This window comes from Crotalus tigris, unplaced genomic scaffold (assembly GCF_016545835.1).
Source record: "Crotalus tigris isolate CLP2741 ecotype Arizona unplaced genomic scaffold, ASM1654583v1 scf7180000017765.3138416, whole genome shotgun sequence".
NCBI lineage: Eukaryota > Metazoa > Chordata > Lepidosauria > Squamata > Viperidae > Crotalus > Crotalus tigris.
In genome coordinates, this window is record NW_024096620.1 from 1984674 (window position 1) to 2007500 (window position 22827).

Here is a 22827-nt window from a genome sequence, read left to right on the forward strand (position 1 = left end):
CACACACACACACACACACACACACACAAATGGTATGGCAGGTGGAGATATTTGAACACCTTCTAGTTGATTCATTGCTATTTTGCTTTTCCTATAAAGTCTCTGGAAAGGTTAGTGGGATATGCTGTGTTGGAACATTGATAACAGTGGAGTGGGAAAAGAAAGGCTGAGAAGGTAAAGAGGCTGACACTCCCATGACTTCTTGGGTTTATGAGCCACAAAGAATTTTTGTGATTGTGACATGATATGAATCTTTTTAGGGGGAAAAAGCAAGCGACCTTCTAGAAGCTGTAGAGAGGGAAGATAAATGATGTGCTGCGGTATCTATCAATCTAGATTTAGTTTTATCTGAAACCCCAGACTAAATAAAATATTTCTGATTTTGATAAGAGTCTAAACTGGGGCTGGTTGAGCCCTTCAGCTGAACCTCTAGACTCTCACTTTTCTGCCATTTTATGTACACTCATGTTCTTAATTGTTAGACTCAAACAGAGATTGATGTTCCCAGAAAAACATCAGAAAAGCCTACAATATATACAAGGGATATAAGATTAAGTTCAAACTTGGGATGACACAAAGATGAAACCTAGAGCTCTTCACCTATTCTTGAAAACTGAAGGCTATTATTCTGATTTGCAGCATTAGGCTACTCCCAAGTATAATTTCTTGAACCAAGTCCTTCTCTTTGTAATTAAGAGATTGGGAAGGGTGGGTTGCTTAACTCTACAGAGTTGTCATTATTCCTTTGGTCTGGGTAACTAAGACTCTGGTTCAAAGTTTGAATTACCATTGTCAGAGTCACAAGTATTGGGGTCTGATGTTACCTCTCAAGAACTGCTGGGGCCAGAATTATTAGTATCCCGAGTACCTTCTTTCAGTCCTCTTTACTTGAGATTTTTTTCTCTATCAATAACATAATAACAGATGGAGCTTTGGGATGTATCTTCTGGAGAACTAATAAGAGTATCTTTTTTTCCTCTCTCCATCACAACTATTCTATGAACAGGCAACCCCTTCATGGTAACCATTGTGTGACATCCACAATATGCTTCAAAAAATGCCAGATATGCCAACTGATTAAAAAGGTTGCCTACTTTTGGGTCTTTATTTAAGAATTAAATTTCAGAGACTTTTCAATCCTGCTTTTTTTTTTTACTTGCCACTGACTACCTCTCATTTATGACTCATTTTTTGAAATATGTAGGAAAGATTGACATAGCCTCCTTTGTATTACAACAGAATACATTTTCATAAAGATCTATATATAAGAAACTATTTTTCCCTCATCAGAAGAAAGAATATATTTAGAGAATCTGAGTTTTTTCAGTTGAATAGTTTAAATATTCCATAATTTTCTATCTTTTGGAAATAGAAAAGAGCATATAAAGAATGGACATGTTCTTTGATACTAATTATAGTTAACATAACAATTATAAAATCAGGTTTTCAACACTAAAAATTTTTTTTTGAGTTAAGTCATTACTCTGCGGTTTGAATGACAATTTTAGTGGAAGTATTTTTTTCTGTACTTCATTAATTCGAGTTTTACAAAGCACCTAAAAACTAACAAACTAATAAATACAGCAGTAAAAAGAGAAAGCAAAAGTGCTGAAAGAAAAAAAAAATAGATAGTTCCTGTTTCCTTTCCATCAAATTCCATTTACAGAATTATTCCTTACTCAATGATTCCAAAAATAATTTCTCTAATCCATTTTTCCTTATCATCAAAACCATAAATCATAGGTGTTTTTTTTCTATTTCATAGAAAAAGTCTATGAAGAGTTTTCATTTAATCAAAATTACAGGTGGTATTTTCCCTAATCAAAGAGGTTAATTTAGCCATCTCTACCTCCATTTAATCAGCAGTGTTGAGCCTTATCACTTTTTGAACATATAATAGTATTGCTGTAATTGTTATAGAGATAATTAACAAAAATTTGAATGCCTGGCTTTTCTATTTAAACTACTTACAAATTGTATCAAAGCATTTTCTTCAAAAGTAAAAAATAAAACTAGAGTAAATAATATTTCCTTATCCACTGCAACCTTTTGTATCAAGGAATCTTTGCTGCAAAAGGAAATCTCTAGAGAAATCTAGAGATCAACCCATGTTGATCTTTAGATCTCTCTTTGATCCAGAGAGATAAAAAGCAAGCAGAAGTCACTTTCCAGCTGGTTTTCAAAGGCTGCAGCAGCTCTCCTCACTTTGGGGCGCATCAGACTATTATTCCACAATTGAAGCAACTCCTAAAAGATAGTCATCCTAATAGGCATAGACTGTTCCATATAAAATATTCACCCACATCACAATCCAATCCAGTGAAGATCCCCTTTCCCTTCAAAGATGCATATACAAGTACATGCACAGATAGCATTTTGAGCCATTAATAGAAATGGAAAGCTTATAACTTCACTGAACTATACTTCTCTATCCAGTATAGGCTATTTTCAAAACAGAGAATGAGGCCTGGATATGGGGGACCTGAGGACTCCTCCAAATCCCCTGATGGCACTTCATGCTGTTTGCACGTACAGTAACAATTCACAGTTGGAAGAAAAACTGCAAATCTACTTACCCTTTCCAAATTCTACACACAGGAGTGTTGCAGAGCTGGTAGACTGGGCACTACTTTTATTCCTTGTAACTGCATTTACTAAATATAATATTTCATTGGGGAAACATACCAGATATATACAAGATATATAAAAGCATTTCAAAGCTGTTATATTTTGGATTTCTTGCTCCTATCATTCAATTCTACTGGAGGTGTCTAATTCTTCTGAAAAGGTGGACAGTCAGCACCTGAATTTTCATTCACCTAATGGTTGCTAAATATATTATCAGTTGATCTCTTAGTACACACTGATGAGGTATCGTCATCATTTGCCACATATTTACTTGTTAAGTTGGAAAAAATAGTGTAACAATTTCCTTATCCTTCAAGAGCTGGTTAATTATTCTCTCTTAGCTTCATAAACAACATGTCTTATTTTCCTTTCTAACTAGTTATATCTATTCCTTAACATTTACTCCTCTTATATACAAAGTCACAGCCTTCCATATCTCATGGTTCTCACCAGACAGACCCAAAGATATTAATGTGTTACCCATCGTGGTTTTTATAAACTCTATGGTCCCTGGATCCCTGAATAAAAGTTATAAAACATTCCAGATATAGATATATAAAATCCAACTAGGATACAAAATCATTTTTCTGTCTCTATCTTCAATTTGTGTTAAATTGATCACCTGTGATAGTCTAATAATGAACAGATCCCCTAGGAGTGTCTGTATGATGTTAATAGTTTCTTTGCCTCTGCAGGTATCTTCGTATTTGTCTATAGGTAAAATAGTTGTATTCTTCAATTAAAAGCACTGAATGAAATTAATATTAGTAGTATATTGATTCTATTTTTTTAAAACTTAATCCAAATCACTGATCTGCTTTGGAAAGCAATTTAATTCAAATATTTGATCAACTTGGCTTTACAGCAAATTTCCAAATTGAATATTTGTATAATTCTTGTGTGTAATACCAAGAACTTTGTGTTACTTCTTCATCAATAGGAAAATTTGTTGGCAATTGATATCAAGTGTCTGAATAGTCTTCTAAGTGACATTCTTAGTCTTGGCATGTTATCCTCCTTTCTAGTTTTTTAGACTTTTTAATTAATTCTTTGTGATTTGTTTATATCCAAACCTTTAATACTCCAAACATAGTGATAGTACACTATTTTTGATAAGTTTTCTGTGTACTTTTTATAATTAACTTGTGTTTTATCAATTTCATTATTTTATCTTGAATTTTGCCCTGTTTATGCTTCATTATTGATCTCCAAATTTTACTCCATGAATTCAATTAGAAATAACTAATCATATTTCCAGTTTTCCAATAGATCTAGAGTAACTTTAGGATAAGCAGAACTAAATGCCTGATAGATAAATATTTTCCTCCATGGTTGTTATCACTGATTTAAGTTTACAGTATAGTGAAAGGTAGATTTATTGTGAAATTAAAATAGCAACTCTTCAAAGATGTGCTTTCTCATTAATGTTATCCTAACTGATTATGTCATCTCCTAATAATGTTTCAAATCAATTATGTGATGAAAGTTAAACAGGTCAAATGTGTGTTTAATTTTTAGATGTTTATACTTCACCATGATTTACTTTTCAGCATGGTCAAAATAAAACCAAATTTGATGTTAGCTCATTTGATTAAATCACTCAAGTGATAAATTACTTCACTGATTTTAAGTACTCATATTCAATGAACAACACACACATTACTATTTATAAGTTCTTCCAGGTTTGTAATTTTTAGAAGTTTATCCCACAATACACTTTAATTTTCAGTGATACTTGAAACAATGATAATTCATATTTACCTTCCATCTTTTTCTGCAGGCCCATCTTCAGTTATAGTTTTGACAAATATACCTAACTTCTCAAAGCCTGTATCTATTCCAATTCCCATTCCAATAATAGTGATACCAAATCCTTGTTCATCTGAAAAACAAATTGAATAAAGCTAATCAACAACAGGAATAATCCTGAACTTTATTTTTAATTGATTTTAACTTTTGTGCACAAAAATACATACAAATACATATAAATATTTATAGCTCAGAACTGAATTGTGGAATCCTTGGTGCTCTCCGAGCTTGTTGGTTTTCTTGCAGATGTTTCATTACAAAACTAGGTAACATCATCAGTGCTAGTTTATACTTATACACATACAATGATGATTCTATGGATCACCTATGAATTTTTCAGACTTACTTCACTGCTCACTTTTTACTTTAACCCTATAAACAATTTACAAAATATGGATTCTAATACAGGACTCAGCAGCCAAGTACCCCAATTTTTATATGTACATTGTGAGAATTGTTTCAGGAAAGTTAGCTCATTACAAAGTATAAATTCATTTCAAAGAAGTTGGCACAGTTATTTTTCAGTTAGACAACAATAGCAACTTCTGCTGCAATGTCAAAGCTCCCAGTAATCGTTTGCAAGCATTAGAGAGTCTTCCCCACTAGAGAGAAGTCACTGATTTCTCTATGTGCCATCAAGTTAGTATCAACACTTAATCACTATGCTGATAAGATTTTCTCTAAAATGAACTGTCCCAATATGGTCTTTCAGATCTTCCAATGGCACACCCAATGCTGCTGTAATTGAATCCACCCATCTTGGCACTGGTTGTTCATATTTGTGTTTCCTTCCAATTTCCCCAACATTATAAACTTATCAAAAAACCCTCTGGCAATATTGCCTAAGATAGTCTTACATTTTCAATATATAGATATTTAGTAGTAGGGCCAAATTGGGATTAAGAGTACTCTTTACAGAAGATATACTTAACTACATTAGCTACAGATAACTTATAAAATTGGTTTGCAGCAGAATAAATGAGACAGGAGAATAAAATTATTCCCTTAAAAATAGAGAAAAATAAAAGATTGAAATGTATCTGTTATAAAATAAATGAAGAACAAAAATGAATGGAAAAAATGGAGAACAATAGCCAAATGACTGTTATTAGGATGGCAGACAGTGTTCTGATGGCAGGGTATATGATTTTTTTATGTATTTTATTAGATTTATACTGTGCCTTTCCTCCAGAAGCCCCATAAAGTATATCTCTAATCTGGTCTGTCTGTCAAGACAATCAATCACTCCATTTTTTAATTTATTGAAGCAAACACTTTTAAAATGTGGGATTGTAATTTCTCTGGAGACATCCTGCCCCTTTGCTGATGACAAAATCCTCGCACCTGTTGGAGATGGAACTTTACTTAAGATTTTGAACTGAACAGAGTGAGTTGACACTTTCCTTGCCTCATTTTAAAAACTTTGCACATCTACTTTGAACTTTAGTGTTGGTCAATCCATTCAGGTAGGCAAAGAAGTAGACTTACATGGCCACCCCTCTTACATACAATAATCCTGAGGATCGCACAGTGACATAATAAAACATAACATATAACTACTGCACCACCAACAAAATAATTCCTAGTGATGCAAAACAAGATTTGTCTGTATCTGAACCTACTGTGATGAAATGTAGTACAGTCACATGAGGGAGGAGGCCTTTCCAAGAAGCAAAAAGACAGCTCAGCAGGGAATCTCTGGTATGAAGAAAAAGAGCCAGAGCAGAAACCTACCCCACCCCAAATCTTGCACAGGACATATCTAATAGTTATGCAAATTATGTTTTAATCTGGCAAGATTCCCATCTATAGAAAATAAACAATGAAGAAATTGTTCTGGAGTAAATCCTTGTGCTGTTTTTGATTCCTTGCCCTGACAGTTACAACCTCATTTTAGCCCAATATTTTGAACAGCATGTATACACTAAAGCTTTCCAGAAGATTAAAGGAACGAGAACCTTCCATGATCTCAAGTGGGCAGCTCTTTTACAGGGCAAGGGCAACTCTGGAGAAGACCTGCTTTCTAAGTCTTACTAGATGACAACATTTATGGAAAGTGTCCTTTATCTATACAACTTAGTGGAAAAAAAGCATTCAGTGGAAAAGATACATTCAGAGAGAAGTCTCTAATTCTAATGTACAATTATTCTTAAATTGTTTATCTTCTAGAAAATCTATCACTGCTAGCACTTGTCTTAGTTCTTCTGATTTCCTTCCTGGAAATGGGAATTCAAGCATGGGACTTAAGCCCGACATTTCTAAAGACAAAGATTCACTAGTGTCTCAGTGGTTATCTTTTTTTTTTATTGAAAGTTTTTTAAATTTTACAATAAAATACTCCCTCCCTCCCACCCACCCCCTGCTTCCCAGAGCTGAATAGTGTTAAAAACAACTTAGATGATCAAACAATTATACATACATCCAAAAAACAAAATTTAAATACTTTAACTCCAATACATAAAAGCAAAGATTCTAACCATTACCCTTAAACATAAATTATTCAAAAGCTAAATAATATTTTCTAATCTCAAATTTATTCTGTATAAAATTCACCCATCTTTTCCACACCAAAATATATTTCTCTTGCGATTGATCTTTCAAATAAGCCAAAATTTTTGCCATTTCAGATAAATAAGAAACTTTAAGAAACCAAGTGGTTATCTTATCATCACTTAATAATTTATAACTTTTGGGATGCATGCTAACAAAATACCCCATCTCTTTATTTAAGCATATTTAATTTTGTTAATAGTATATACATATTTTTTTAATTTGTATCTCAAGGTTTTCATAATACTGCACTCAGTTAAGCTTCTTAAAAATTACACTGAAGCCAATGAGTTTTAAGTGCTGTGTGCACAGGATTAAAACTCATATGAATTAACTCTTGCAAAAATGAAAAACTCATGAAATTAGGTCTATAAATTATAGTATAGATTACTCATTACAGATTCAAGGAACAATATACAGTTATTTTTGTATTAAAATGCCAATTTTTTTAAGTGCATATCTGAGCAGCACTTCATATATTAAACATTCAACTCCTCACTATGACAATTTCAGAAAATATACCTTTTTCAATGTCTATTGGGAAAAGATCCAACTTTTCCACACGTTTTTCTAATTCATACTCTGCAGATGATGATATTGGATCAACTGATTCATTTCTCCGGTCATATTCTTCATCAGAGTATGTGTTAAAAACCTAAAAAGAGATTGTAATCAAAGTCAGTCAAATTCAAAGGCCCACTACACCAGTTCTCCCATTAAACCAGGCAAAAATGACTATTTTCATAAAGTGCATGGGAACTCACCAAAGATTCAAAATTTCTACTACTGAAAACACCGGGATAGACCAAATGATTATTTTGTTAAACCCCCTCTAATGAAAATAATGATAAGTAAAACTGAAGCATCTTATTCTATTTACACATTAAGATGCTTGATTAATGGAGCAAATCTTTATCATTCATCCATATGGAGTTCAAATTCTGAAAATGACAAAGTACAAAATATGTGGATTTGAGGTAGAAAGGCATAGAGGTTCCAAGTGATAACCAGAAAACAGTCACAGTTTCTTAGCATGACTACTTTCATTATTGCTATCCTTTCTAAGTAGGCCAAGTCAGGAACCAGATGAATGTTGGAATTCTATTGTTGAGTATAATACCAGAATCTTGAAAGCTTTCAAGTTTTTTCCTCTGCTCCTTCTTGCATCATAGAGAATTAAGGTGGAAATATTTAGAATCTCTTTGTGATGCTCCATCCCTGCTCAGGACTTAAATGTCTTTTACTTTTTCCTTAGTTATAATTTAATAGTATTGGCAATGATTCTTGCATTCCTTTACCAACTGCAGGTAATTCTTGATGTACAACAGCTTGTTTAGTGACCAGTAGCATTGAAAAAAGTGACTTATGACCATTTTTCACACTTATGACCCTTGCAGCATCCCCATGGTCACATGACCAAAATTCAGATGCTTGGCAACTGGTTCATATTTAGGACAGTTGAGTGTCCCTAGGTCATGTGATCACCTTTTGCGACCTTCTGACAAGTAAAGTGAATGGGGAAGCCAGAGTCACTTAACAATCATGTTACTAACTTAGCAACCACAGTGACTCACTTAACAACTATGTCAAGAAAGGTCATAAAATGAGAAAAATGCAGTTAAAAACTATCTCATTTAGCAATAGAAATTTTGGACTCAATTGTGGTTGTATGTTAAGGACTACCTGTATCTTTGCAATCATCCACAATTAAATAACAAGTATGTCAAGGAAATCTTACAATGCTATTGGAGATATAAAGAAAATGCACTCCTCATTCAAGATGGTCTTCTGAGAAACAGAAAGTATACTCGGATTAACAAATACAATAGCACTAAAATAGAAAATATACTTCTTTTAACAGCATAACTGCTAAAAGAATTAGAGTTTTCTCTTCTATTTGAATTAATTCATTTGACAGTTGTTTTGAGTATAAATTAAGTGTTTTGGCTACGTAACTGAATATTTTATTCTTCATTTTATTGTTTTATGCTGTTGAATTTATAATAAGATCATATTCTAGAAAGACCATACTTGTCTTGGAAGAAATAAAATTGTTGTATTTTGCTTAAAATAACCAATAAGCTGATGTTTTAAAATTCTTAATGAAATCAACATAACTGATTAAAATGCTAATTTTATAGCATCTATCCAAGAAAAAAATTAAAAAATTATCTTTTCCTGAAAAATTAACTTTTCAGTTTGCTGAAAAGAGTTTATCATGTTTGTTTCATCTACACGCTAACTGGGATTTAGATATGTATTTCAGGATGACAAAAATGCTTTAAATATTAACAATACTTTTCAATAATAGATCAATACACTGAAATGTTGTAAACTACTTTAATTTGTAATTAATGTTAACTTGACATACGTCTTAGTCATTTAAAGCAAGTATTGGAAATCATCACCAGTTTGTAAAGGTTAAGAGGATAGGAGGCAAAAAAATCCTGCAGTGCCTTTGGCAAGTCTTGTCAAGGAAACAGATTTATGCTGTACTATTTTACAGTTATCTCCAAAAGAGCATCAATATGATCCCGAAAAGGAGGCAGATTAGGACAATCTTATTTTAAAGGTAGGGGATTTTGGCTTGAATTGAATTTGGGTTTGGTCTTTCAGGTACATGAGTTCATTTATTTGGAATTAAAAAAAATATTGCACACAAAGAGTTTTTGCTGGATTTATCCCCAAAGATACCAGATTTATAGTGCAGTCCTATAGAATTGTATACAAAAATTAAGGTCCTCAGGATCACTATATCCTTTTTTTCTAGGTAAGGTGCTAAAAGCAAGTGGTTACTGATTACTCCATACATCCCTGGATGTTTAGAAATCTGTTTCAATCCAATCAGGACTTTAGCATGAAAGATCTTTTACCAAGAAGGGAAAGAGTGAGGAACTACAACCTTATTCATTTTCTCTGATCTCTTGCCAGCTCTCGAGAGCTTTCTGAGCTCAGCTGTAATAATCATACAGAGGAAGTACAAATAGTACCTCCTATAAGGAATAATTACTCCCAAAACATGTAGGGAATGGTGTCTTTTCTACTAAATGTTTTTTACTTTAGTTCCAGGAGATTGTGGACAGGAAGCCAAAAGAGGCCATACTAGCCAAATTAGCAATCATCCAGTTTATCTCTTCCCTCTTCTCCACCTCCCCTGAATCACATGTGGCTAATTCTCTTGCCTGTTTATTAACCTTATCCATGCCTTGACAATAGATAATTAACTTCATCTCTCATATCTACTGGTCAGAACTCTAGCTTGAGTTTTCTTCAACCTAACGAAAATATTTCATGACAGTAGAGAAAATTACTGATGGAAAGTCAATGACGATAATAATGAGCCATCAAGTCGTTTCTGACTCTGGTGACCACTGTATGAAATGTGACTTAAAATATATTTATGTACCTGAGTTGCAATTTGTATTACAGCAAGTCTATCCCATTCAAATGCATAAATGTTAGTAAGTTAGGTGAGAATATGGCTCACCCCCATCTCCCTAGGGAAGGGGTGAAAGGCACTGAATTATTTCTAATTCTATCTATATTATAGCTTATATTACACATAATTTAATGTTTACTGTTGATATGGCAGTTGTAAATAACAATTTAAAAATCAATTTAAGTGAAGACTTAAATGTGACAATATGTAGGCCTGATGCTGACCTTTAGCAGCGTGACTTGATCAATTCTCTTTAAGCTGATAAACATTTTCTTACTGACTTGAAACAAAAGCATTTTTTCTCTACCTACATAAAGGGCAAACCATTTGGCAAGGATTGTGTTTTCCTAACAAACTCTCAAACTCAGTTAAAAAAAAAAGACCATGAACTTCTATCAGCTTTTATAAACTTCTATATTATACCATTTTTACATACACACTCATATTTACAAACATAAAAGCTAATAAATAAATGAGATTAAAGATTTTTGTAGTCAAAATGGCAGAGTAAGTTTCTTCTTCTATAAGAAATCTCCAAGTGTCAGGCAAGTAATTGCTCATTTTTATAAAGTAGATTTAGTCCAATAGCACCTCACAAAGGAGCTAATTCTAACTGACTTAGAAGTATTTTCTTCCTCCTAATTACAATTTCTTAATCTTGCTCTTTTTACTATTAACACAATGAGTAATAAGCCAACAAAATGCAAAACTTTTTTTTATTTGTAAATGTCAGTAGAAATCAGTGATTCAAAATTAAGAAGGCTTCTATTTTAAGCACTGTCTAGCTCAGTGGGGCGAACCTATGGCACGTGTGCCAGAGGTGGCACTCAGAGCCCTCTCTGTTGGCACATACGCCACCACCACTAGCAGGAGCCCTGCTCAGCACAAAGGAGGCAAAGCAGCCAACTAGCAAGCTCGAGTAGAAGTGGCAGAGCAGAGCTCATCGACGATTGTTGATTATGGACTGAAAGAAAAGGGAGGGGGAAGCATTTTACCTGTGTGCATATGCTCATGGGGCTGTGAGCACACGCGCGCTGCAAATGGGGTGGAGCTAGTGCCTGCGTGATACTCACTAGCCCTGCCCCATTCTTGCATGGTGCAGCACCTGGTATCTGCACCCTGTGGTACGGTGGCACATTTTTGCGCCCCTGGTTTTTGCATGCCAGAGGCAGCACTTAGAGGTGCCTCCCTGCTCCCCCTGAGGGCACCACAATGCTGATGCAGCCCTGGCACTTTGTGATAAGTATGGGTTTTGGGTTGCAGTTTGGGCACTTGATGTCTAAAAGGTTCGCCATCACTAGTCTAGCTTCATAATGGTTCCAAAGGCAACAAGCAGGGCAAAAAAAGGAAGTGATACAAGCCAAAAATAGTTTATCTAGGAGAGATGCCTAGCTGGTATAGCTCCATCAGCTGCAAATACAGTATAATGCAGAACAAAAGATTAGACAGCAAACAGAACGTCACACAAGTGCATAATAATGTAAGCTGTCTAAACAAAGCACAAGGTTTAAATGTTTTTTAAATAGTTACATATAACTGAGCATTTCCCTACTTTTCTTCTTTTCATTAATTTCAAGAAAGGTACTTACAGGTCAATCAACAAAGTAAAATGTTGAATAACTGCTCTGTTCATGCTGACATAATCAATGTTTCATCTTATTTTATTATTCTGAAAATTAAATGATACTGAAAATGCAAAATTAAGAATCCATTCTAGAATAGCTGGATTTGTTTAAGTCCCTAATTTCAGCAAGCAATTACATTAAAAAGTACACTAACTTCAAAATAATATTCTAGCAAAAACTTGCAGTTCTATACTTTATATTGAAAATCTCTAGGGACTAATTAATATGATCACATGTTTAGTAGAGAGCAAAAATGTATAAATATGAAAGAGGTAAACACATAGAAAATGAGAATAAAGGGTTATATGACAAATCTTTGATATACGTTTGGTACTAGTTACTCCTCCAGTCTCTAGTTCTATTGAGAGAGAAAAGAACCATAAACATCAGAATTCTTTTGTGAACAAGACATAGTTGAGAATGAACAAAAATACCAATTCTTAAATACATTCAAAGGACATACAGGTAGTCCTCAACTTACAACCATTTCTTTAATGACTGTTTGGTTACAACAGCCCTGAAAATGTGACTTATGACTGGTTTTCAGACTTATGACCACTGGAGCATCCCTATGATTAAAACTTGAGCACTTGACAAATGACATACTTGGCAACCGTTGGTGGTGCAGTGGTTAGAATGCAATACTACATTTGCTGACTGCTGGCTGCCTGCAGTTTGGCAGTTCGAGTCTCACTAGGTCAAGGTTGACTCTGCCTTTCATCCTTCCGAGGTCGGTAAAATGAGGACACAAATAGTTGGGGGGCAATAGGCTAACTCTTTAAATCGCTTAGAGAGGGCTGTAAAGCACTGTGAAGCAATATATAAATCCAAGTGCTATTGCTATTATAGTTGCACTGGTCCCAGGATCATGTAATCACTATTTGTAACCTTCCCAGCCAGCTTCAAAATCAATGATGGAAGCCAGATTCACTGAATGACCACACAATTCACTTAACAAATGCAGTAATTCACTTAACAACTGTGGCAAAAAAGATTGAAAAATGAGGCACAACTCACTGAACAACTACTTTGCTTGGCAATGGTGGGGCTTAACTGTGATTACAAGTCAAGGACTACCTGTACGCAACATAGTGCAGAAATCTTTAAACTATTTCCTCAACCTTATTTTCTTTAAGATACATCAAATTAAAGTTCCCATAATTCCCAGACCATCAGGCCAGAATTTGCAGATTGCTGTCTAATTAGTCTTACACTGAAAATTGGAAGAGAAGTTAAATCTCAGATACAGTATATGCTTAATATTCTGTCAAACAATGTGCTATTTGATTTATAAGAAGTGTGCAGTTATTAACAGAAGATAAGTCCTCTACAAAAGTATTCCTGTACAAGATTCAGACTAGTTTTTTCACTGTGGCACTATTTCCATCACATTAACTAGCATACTGTGTTCATTCACCCACATTTCTTCCCTGGTGAGTCAACATTCTCTCTATAATTCCTAAAGTAAAAAAAATCTGGATGGGTGACTCAGAGCATGTGCATGTATTGCTGGAGATAAGACAGCAAATGTATATACAGAGCTTGTTAGGCCAAGGTAATTAAGAAAACACCTTCTCAGAAAGTGCAATTCATTAAGGGCAAAATGTAAAAATGCAGAACAAAGGAAGACGACCTCCATGTATAATTATGGATGACCTATAGAAATAGTCATTAGGTTGGCTATGATTTCATGCCTCTAATTTATGAAAACACTGTTTTATTCAAACATCACAGGGGATTCCTTCCACAATGATATTTTCAAAAAACTTGTAAAACGAGCATAAAAAAAATCAAAGACAAGGTGAAACATCACTAGAAGAACACATTAAGAATGTTTGATGTTTCATCAGTTATAAACCAGAGATTTACTCTTTATAAGCCATAGTAATTAACTAACTGTAAGCCATAATTATCATTTTGAAATGTTAACTAGGTCAAATATTTTATTTATTATTTCTCTCACACAAAAAGAGAAAAGGCTTCTCAAGCCAGAAGAGTTATTCTATCATACTGGACTTTATAAGAGTTACAAAATCCTACAGTTTATGCATTGCAGTATAATATCTTAATTTAATTTTTAATTTGCATGCTTGATTATTTCTTTAAAAGCGCTGTTAAAATGTGTTTTGTATTCTGGTTTTCAAAAGAAGGTTTGCTGTTGTTTCTTTTCTGCTAAATTTGAACACTCTTTCCAGTTAAATGCAATAAAAATAACTCAGAACAAAGGAAGGATAAAATATAATGAGCTGATATTATGTTTTTATTGAATTATGGTATTTATTTAATGTCAGAATTGACTTTCCTAACTCACTTGCAGTTATGATACCTGTGGGGTCCTACGGTCACATGATTATTATTTGCAATTTCACTGCCAACTCCCAACAAACAAAATCAATGGGAAAGCCAGCAAGAGGTTGCAAAGGGCCTAACATCACCCCTAATGACTATGCAGGATTAACTTAATAACAGCAACCAGAGCTGTTGCAACTGCCATAATAAATCAGCAAAATCTGACATTATGCTTTACTATATTGCTAAGTGACGGGAGTTGACAATTCCGATCACTGTCATTAACCAAGAGCTACCTGTAAAAGACATACAAGACCAACAATTTCAATTCAGTCTTACATAGACCCTAAAGTCCAGTGTTTCTCAACCTTGACAATTTTAAGGCATGTGGACTTCAACTCCGAGAATTCCACAGCCAGCATTGCTGGCTGTGGAATTCTGGGAGTTGAAGTCCACTTGCCTTAAAATTGTCAAGGTTGAGAAACACTGCGGCCTAAACAAAAGATTCAGTGTAAGTAAAGACATAGATTAAAAATAAACAGCATACTAGTCTTTGCTGTTATATACAGATGAATGAAAAAGTCAGAAATCAGAAAACTAAACTGACAAATATATTTCCTTAAGTGATTAGTGCATCTTTTAATATATAGCATAAACTATTACAACTTGTAAACAAATTAAAATATTAAATACACTCCATGACAGGAACACAACTAAGGTTAAACAAAGAAACTCATTTAATACGACAACTGAGAAATAGAGGAATAAGGTGTGAAGACTTCATAAACTCCTGCACATGCCATTTTTCCTAGAAAGCCTGATAAATCCAAAGACATGATGCTGTCTCCAACAATTCTGACATTTTAAAGGCTGACCTTGCAGAAAATGTTTTTCTTTCATGAAATAAAGCATTTTTCTTTTGCTCACAGCTGGTTATCAGGGCTAAGGTTAGGTGTTGATTTAAAGAGTAAAAGACCAGACTTCACAGAATGATGTATTCCGTAGTACTGCTATCTGTGTCCTTGCAACTGCATTAACACTTTGATTTTTTTGGATTCAGGCAATTAGGTTTGCTATAGTGAGACTTAAATTGCCCAGATAATTAAGTTGTTGAACTTGGAGATTCGGCTTTAGGGCTATGTAGGAGATAGCAGATAATGAAACAGTGTTGGAACAGTTTCAAAAATCCAGATTTGCCATTACTTCAAACATTGTATTAACATCCACAATCTTGATACAATTTTAATTTTACTATAACAATATGTTACAGTAAATGTTTACCCACTTGTTCTATGTGCCATTAAGCTTACTGCTGCTAGTAAGGATTAACTCAAAGTTTTATATTCTACATAGCAATATTTTTATACAGTACTGCTTCTAATTAAGAGTATCTATTAATTGCAATCTAATTATTTAGTGGCCAAAAAGGTATTGTTCCTAATATAAATTAGCGTTCATTACCCAGTTAAGTTTAAATCCATACACAATTTTCCTAGTTCACTTCCATTTTTTTTAGGCAAGGTGGGTATTATTTGGAAAAGTTCTATTGCTTACATACCCACAACAATTTTCAGCAATAGAAAAAAGGAACTGGTTTATTGCAGTACGTTAATCAGTAGAATTATAAAATAGATACTATAAGAACAGGAGCATTAGTTTTGTTCATAAAAGAGCATTCAGTTTTCAGAAAGTGTATCACTTGTATCAGCACTTGCAGGCAGACTGTCAGATTTGCCAACTACAGTATTAGTAACAAGGTAAGAATAAATTAAGTTTGGAGCATTTAACAGAAAACTATGAAAATATATTTCAATAGTGGTGGTGATCATATGACACCAGGAAAGTACAACTGTCATAAATACATGCCAGTTGCCAAGTGCCTGGTTTTGATCATATGACCATGGGGAAGCAGCAATCGTCATAAGTGTGAAAAACAGCCATCTGTTATCTACCTTTGAACTGATCACTAAATGAATGGTTATAAGTTGAGGACTATCTGTACAAAGTGCACAGCAATAATGATGATGATGATGGTAATAATGATGATGATGCATCTGTACTTGCATAAGAAGAAATGTTCCAAGACCTAAATATTTCAATTCAGTATCCCAATAATAAAAAATTATTTTTCTGGATGCTTATTAAAATATTTGCAAGCTTTAAACAAGTGTTTTCTTTCTACAAAAGCCTAATGTAATTGTCACATGGTAATCTAATCTATTGCGTATACAAGAACAAGCTCCTTTTCAAAATACTGGCTGTGACAAAGCTTCTTATTTTTGGGACAAATTAGTTATTGTTCTTGAACTTTCTTGCCTCAGAACTATACACGTTTATTTTATTTCAGTAGTTCTGCAAAATAAATAAAATTGAATGTTTCATCCTGATGCTATTTATACATGAAGAAATAAAATGTAAAACAAGTTATTTTGACAGCCTTAAGAGTAAACAGTGTATAAAAAACTTCAACACGTGAATGCAATTTATATAAAACTGAAATTCAATGAAGAATGACTTCCCTGTATATTACATGTCACATAATAAAGCAAACTTAGAGTATTGTTTTAAGGGGAAATATATGGTGTAAAGTTAGTAATAATAAACAATTTTAATGTTTTTAAATATTTTAGATGTAATCACCAGTTGGGTACAGAAAGGATTTTTGTATGTATGTATGTATGTATATATATATGTATGTATGTATGTATGTACATATGTATAATGGCAGATGGACACAAGAAAAGGTGATTCCTTACAAAACCAAGTCTAGAGCCATGTATAGCATGGCTCTTCAAACTTGGCCTCTTTAAGACTTGTGGACTTCAATTCCCAGAATTGAATTCCTCAGAATTCTGGGAGTTGAAGTCCACAAGTCTTAAAGTGGTCATGTTTGGATACCCCTGATTTAGGGTCTAGAGCAGATATGTCAAGCTCACGATGTCACATGATGTATCAGAGCGGTTTCCTTGTGATGCGTCCGGCCCATGGGCTGGCAGTTTGACACCCCTAGTCTAGATTAAAAGCGACAACTAGCACTTTAAATTACATCTGGAAGCCAAATGGTAATCAATGCAGCTCTGAAGCAACAGGGTCAGTTAAATATATTGGATTACACCTATAATAGCCCAGTCTGCTGTATTCTGTATAAATATAGCTTGATTATGGGTGTTCTTCAGGCACAGTCTTTTTACAGCATATTATAGTAATCCAAATGGTAAATGACTATGAGTAGGGCTTTGTAGTCCACAAAATGTTACAACTGCCTTGGTGGAAATATGGAAAATAATTGTTTTGGGGGGAGTTTAGTCACATAATTTTGATTTTTTCTTTATATTAAAAATGTTTTGAAGCTTAGAGCTCATTCTGAGCTAACCTGCTTGTGTTTTATTCTTAATTACTGAATAAAGGAAAAGAGTAGGAATCTTCATGTAGTTTCAAAGCTTTTCCTGCTGTGAATGTCTCTTTTGATTCCCATTGCAGAGTCATAGTCAAAGTTGGGTCTTGCATTGAACATAGCAGAGCCATAAATTTACGGTGCCAGGTTTTGATAAAAAAAAAAAGTTGGGGGTTATCATTTGTTGGGAGCTTCTGCACAGAACGTAGGATTTGATACTGTGGAAACTGGCCACAAGTATCGTCTTGCTTGATACATATAATTTGTATGCTTTCAATTCTGTTTGTTTGAGATAATAATTAAAACTTAAAATTCCTTTGATTTACTGGTATGTTTATTTTAGTTCAAAAATTGCCTGGCCACCTGATCACTGCCTTGACACTTAGCAAAACACTGGCACATAAATATAAATGTAGAAAAGCCCTCCTAATTACAGCTGATTCTGTTCTTTCTTCAAACAGAAGCTATAACTCTATTTCCCTGAGAACAGGAATGTCTCTATTACAGACCCAATCCATCTTATTTGCTTTTCAAAAGGGATGAAAACACTGATGGAGGGAAAGGAAGATTCCTGGGACTTTCTCATTCCCTCAAAGGTGAAGGGAAGGGCTGAATCTTCTATTTATTTATTTATGAGACTTATATACCGCTTTAAGTGCAAGCACTCTCTAAGCGGTGTACACCAGTAAGCAATGTGTGTGTGTGTGTGTCAACCTTGAGCCGGTGAGATTTAAACCGCTGACCTGCTGAACACAGTCAGCTAAAGTGGCCTGCAGTACTGCACTCTTAACTGCTGCGCCACCTCGGCTCATCTCCATGGGTATAATAGGAGGAAAAAAGAGGAAAAAAAACAAAGTGAAACAAAGTGTGCAAGAGAGAAGAGCAAGTTAAGATATATTCAGGCAGTTCCATTGCAATAACAATGGATACTCCTCTTATTAAGGCATAACTGCTCTTAGCCCATTAGGGCAAACAAGTGGTAGAAAGGAAATAAGATTTGGACCTTGAGACTGTTTTACAAATATAAATTGAGGCCTGTAATTGGCAGGTGCTGGTTTTCTGCTCTAATTACAACTTTTCCACTATCCATAATCTGTTTACTTTCTTTTTCTTTACTCATGTCAAAAGCACCTGCAATTTATAGGCACATAGCAACACTGAGTAAATAAAATAGGTATAAAAAGGATATAGAAATATAGCATGTGTAACAGGATCTCTTTTTATCAGCATTCTAGCACTGGTGTGGGAAGAATGGGACAGCATATTTTACAACAAAAACAATTTATTTCTTTTTTGCATCTGGCACTTCATAAACTCCCTTGTCTTATCATAAGAAGCAATTACCAAATTCTGTCACTCCAATTAGCGAGAGACATACATATGGTTACTGTTTGCTAATCTAACCCCAACAATCTGGATCTTCATTTTACTGACCTTGGAAGGCTGAGTCAACTCTGAGCCAGTGAGAAAGGGGCGTTGTCTTACCTGAACGCCTTTTCTCAGCATGATGATGGAGAATCCACGGATGGGTTGTCTTAATCTATCTGCTCCAATTAGACTAAGTCTGAAATTTAGTACCGCCCCCTCTGTGCCAACTGCACCCCAGTTTTAGGCTAAGGCGATACTCAGACTTTAGTCCGATGCGTCTGAACAATATGGGAACCAGGCCAACTGACCTAATGGGAGGGAGTTGATTCTCCATCATCATGCTGAGAAAAGGCGTTCAGGTAAGACAACGTCCCTTTCTCCAGCATGATTGGATGGAGAACCCACAGATGGGACATACCAAAGCCCTGTGTCCCTAGGGTGGGGAATTAGATTGGGCCTGGGTCCCATCCAACGTTAATGCATGTTCTAGGACCTTGCGGCCAAATGAAGCCGTAGAAGATGCATATATATCCCTCTTGTAGTGACAGACAAAGGAAGAGGGCGATGCCCATGTTGCTGCTCTACAAATTCCCTCTACGGAGGCCTGAGTAGACCAGGCAGCTGTAGTAGCTACGCCCCGGTGGAATTGGCCGTGATATGCCTGGGATCTCGCAGTGACTGAGACTGGTATGCCAGAGAAATACAAACTCTAATCCACCTGCGTATTGTGGTTGAAGAAACCTTCTGACCTAGTGATGAAGGGTGATAGGACACAAACAGACCCTCTGTTCTGTGGAAAGATGAGGTTCTCTGTATATAACAATATAAGCCCTGCGCACATCCAATTTGTTCCACTGAACCTCTATGTCATTAGATGGGTTAGGACAGAAGTCCGGCAAAACTATTTCCTGAGATCTAGGATACAAGGACTTGACCTTAGGCACGAAGGAGGGGCCTAGCCTAAGGGTTACCCTGTCCTTATGGAACGTACATAGGTCCTTCCTCACTGAAGAGTAGCCAGTTCAGATATCCTTCTCGCTGAAGTTACAGCAACAAGAAATTCCACCTTCATTGATAACTGTTTAAACAAACCAGTGTCAATAGTTCAAAGGGTGCGAAACAAGAGCCTATAAACCTGAAGAAGATCCCACGAGGGGTATCTATGTACAGTTGATGGTCTGACGTTGTTAGCTCCTTTTAGGAAGGAGCGTATCATAGGGTAATGTGTTAAGGATTCATTGCCACAGGAAATAACTGTGGCAAGTGCTGCTACCTGCCTGCAGATGGTGCTTGTGGAAAGCCCTTTGTCTAGACCATCCCTCAGGAACTCCAAGATAACTGGCATTGAAACCGCCAAAAGGTCAATTTTTCGAACTGAACACCAATTACAGGAGTCTCTCCATGTGGCATCGTATATTCTATTCGTCGAGGGTCGCCTGGATTGCTGAATCATAGCTATGACCCTTGACGAATATGAGTCTCAGCCTAAGGCCTGCCTCTCAAGTGCCAGACGGTTAACTGGAGTCATTGAGGGTCTGGATGGCGTAGTTCCCCCTGAATGTGGGAGATGCGATTTGCTGGGATCCTCCATGGAGATGATGCGGAGAGCTCCATCAGGTCGGCGACCAAGAGCGTCTCGGCCAATGTGGCGCAACCAGGAGGACCTCTGTTCGTTCGCGAAGGATCTTCCTGATCGTGGCAGGAAGAAACCGTAGAGGAGGGAAGGCATAGAGCAGTTCCCTGGGCCAGGGACTGCAGAGCGCATTTGTTCCCTCTGCTGATGGAGGTGGGAACCCGGAAAGGAATCTGGGAAGTTGTAAGTTGGTGGGGGAGGCAAAAGGTCTAAGTTTGGGGAACCAAACCTGTCCACGATCTCTCTGAACACCTTCAGATCCAGCTGCCATTCGGAATGGTCCATGGTTACTCAGCTTAGTGAGTCCGCTTGCTGGTTGGTCACTCCGGATATGTGCTCCGCCCTGATGGAGGCAAGATTCAGTTCCGCCCAGGACCCCAGCAATTTGGCCTCCTGCATGAGAGGCCTGGACCTTGTCCCCCCTTGTCTGTTGATGTGGGCCTTGGCTGTAATGTTGTCGCTTAAAATCAGGACATGTTGGCCCTGTACTATATCGGTGAATCCCTTTAGGGCCATATGTATGGCTCTGAGTTCCAGCCATTTTATATTGTTCTTTAGGTCCTGTTTGGACCACCGACCTTGAGCCCAGTGCGTGTGGAGGTGTGCCCCCCACCCAAACAGGCTTGCATCTGTGGTAATGGTAATCCTGTCTGGTTCTAATACTGCTCCCCGTGACAGCGCCGGGGAGTCCCACCATTTAAGGGAGTTCAAGTCTCTGAAATGGAAGGAGAAGCCATGTAATTCTCTGGCATGGAGGCGTGCCCATGGCACAATTTGCACGCAGGACACCGTCTTCCCCAGTAGCTGTGATAGGGAGGCCAATGTGACTACTCTGGCCCTTTGGATCCGACGTACAAGAGTCTGAATAGAGTTCCTTCGGTCCTGAAATAGGTAGACTGTACAATTGTCCGTGTCTATAACAGCACCCAAATGGAGGAGCCGGGTTGTTGTATGACTTTTCTGGAAATTAACAGAAAACCCGTGCTCCTGAAAGACCTTGATGGCTAGGGCGAGGTCTGACTGAGCGTTTCGGAATGATGATGACTGAATTAGTATGTCATCTAAATAGCATTGAATTCTGATTGGAATTTGTCTAAGGTGGGCTGCGAGCACTGCCAGTACCTTGTAAATACCTCGGTGTCGATGAGAGGCCAAATGGTAGGGCTCTGTACTGGTAGTGGGCATAGCTGAATCTGAGGAATTTGCGGTGGTTAGGAAACATGTCTCAGTTAGGTCTATTGAGGTAAGAAAGTCACCTTGCCTGATGCTGGCCAGGATTGATTGAAGTGGTTGCATCTTAAACTTCTTATACCTCAAGTAAGGTTTAGACCTTTCAAGTCTAAGATTGCCCTCCAGTCCCCCAAGTCTTAGGGATGACGAAGAGGTTTGAGTAAAACCTTCGTCCTTCTTGGTCTTGTGTACTGGTTCAATTGCTCATATTTGTAATAAATGAGCTATGGCCTCTGACATAAAGTCAGCCCTGGACCTGCTCGTTGGGATAGGGCAAGAGCGGAATTTGTCAGGTGGTTGAGAACAAAATTCTAGTCTCAAACCTTGCGTGACAGTGTCTAACACCCATGCATCTGTAGTGATGGCTGTCCAAGTGCTGGAATAAGGGGCCAGCCGGCATCTGTAGTGGTGACTGCCCAAGTGCTGGAATAAGGGGCCAGCTGGCTTCCTATGGGAAGTGAGACTGTGAGATCACTTGCCTCATTTAGAGGAACGGCCCCTCGGCCTTGAAGGGGCTGCTTGGCCTGGATTTGTGGTCTGCTTCTGCATGCTGAACGATCCTGCTGTCGTTCTTGTCTCTGAAAGGAATAGAGGGATGCCTGAGCCCAGTCCCAGGATGGAGCTGGTCGAAAGGCAGCCTCCTGTAACTGCTCTGTGACATGAGTTAACCAGAGTTTTACGTTTGTCCTTACCTTCAGTTAAGTATGGTTCTAGTGCCTTACCAAAGAGATGTCCACCTGTGTAAGGTTTAGAGGCCAGACGCCACTTGGTCTTGGTGTCTGCTCGCCAATTCCTGGGCCAAAGGAGCCTTCATGCTGAGATGTCTGCAGCGATGGTCTGGCAGTGTATCTAGCCATGTGCA

The 22827-nt window shown here is 36.6% G+C and overlaps 1 protein-coding gene across 8 annotated transcripts in view; it reads right to left on the reverse strand.

Annotated features, from left to right (window-relative positions):
• The window catches only part of PPP1R9A (protein phosphatase 1 regulatory subunit 9A), a 171441-nt gene that overhangs the window by 50633 nt on the left and 97981 nt on the right, over window positions 1-22827 (reverse strand). For all 8 annotated transcript variants that reach the window (XR_005556460.1, XM_039341476.1, XM_039341477.1 and 5 more), the window contains exons 4-5: window positions 7510-7642; window positions 4390-4510 (exon numbers count right to left, since the gene is read on the reverse strand). Coding sequence is in view for 7 of the 8 variants with exons in the window: in XM_039341476.1 (XP_039197410.1) it covers window positions 4390-4510; window positions 7510-7642 (254 nt within the window). In the remaining variant the exon portion in view is untranslated. The remainder of the gene's footprint in view (window positions 1-4389; window positions 4511-7509; window positions 7643-22827) is intronic.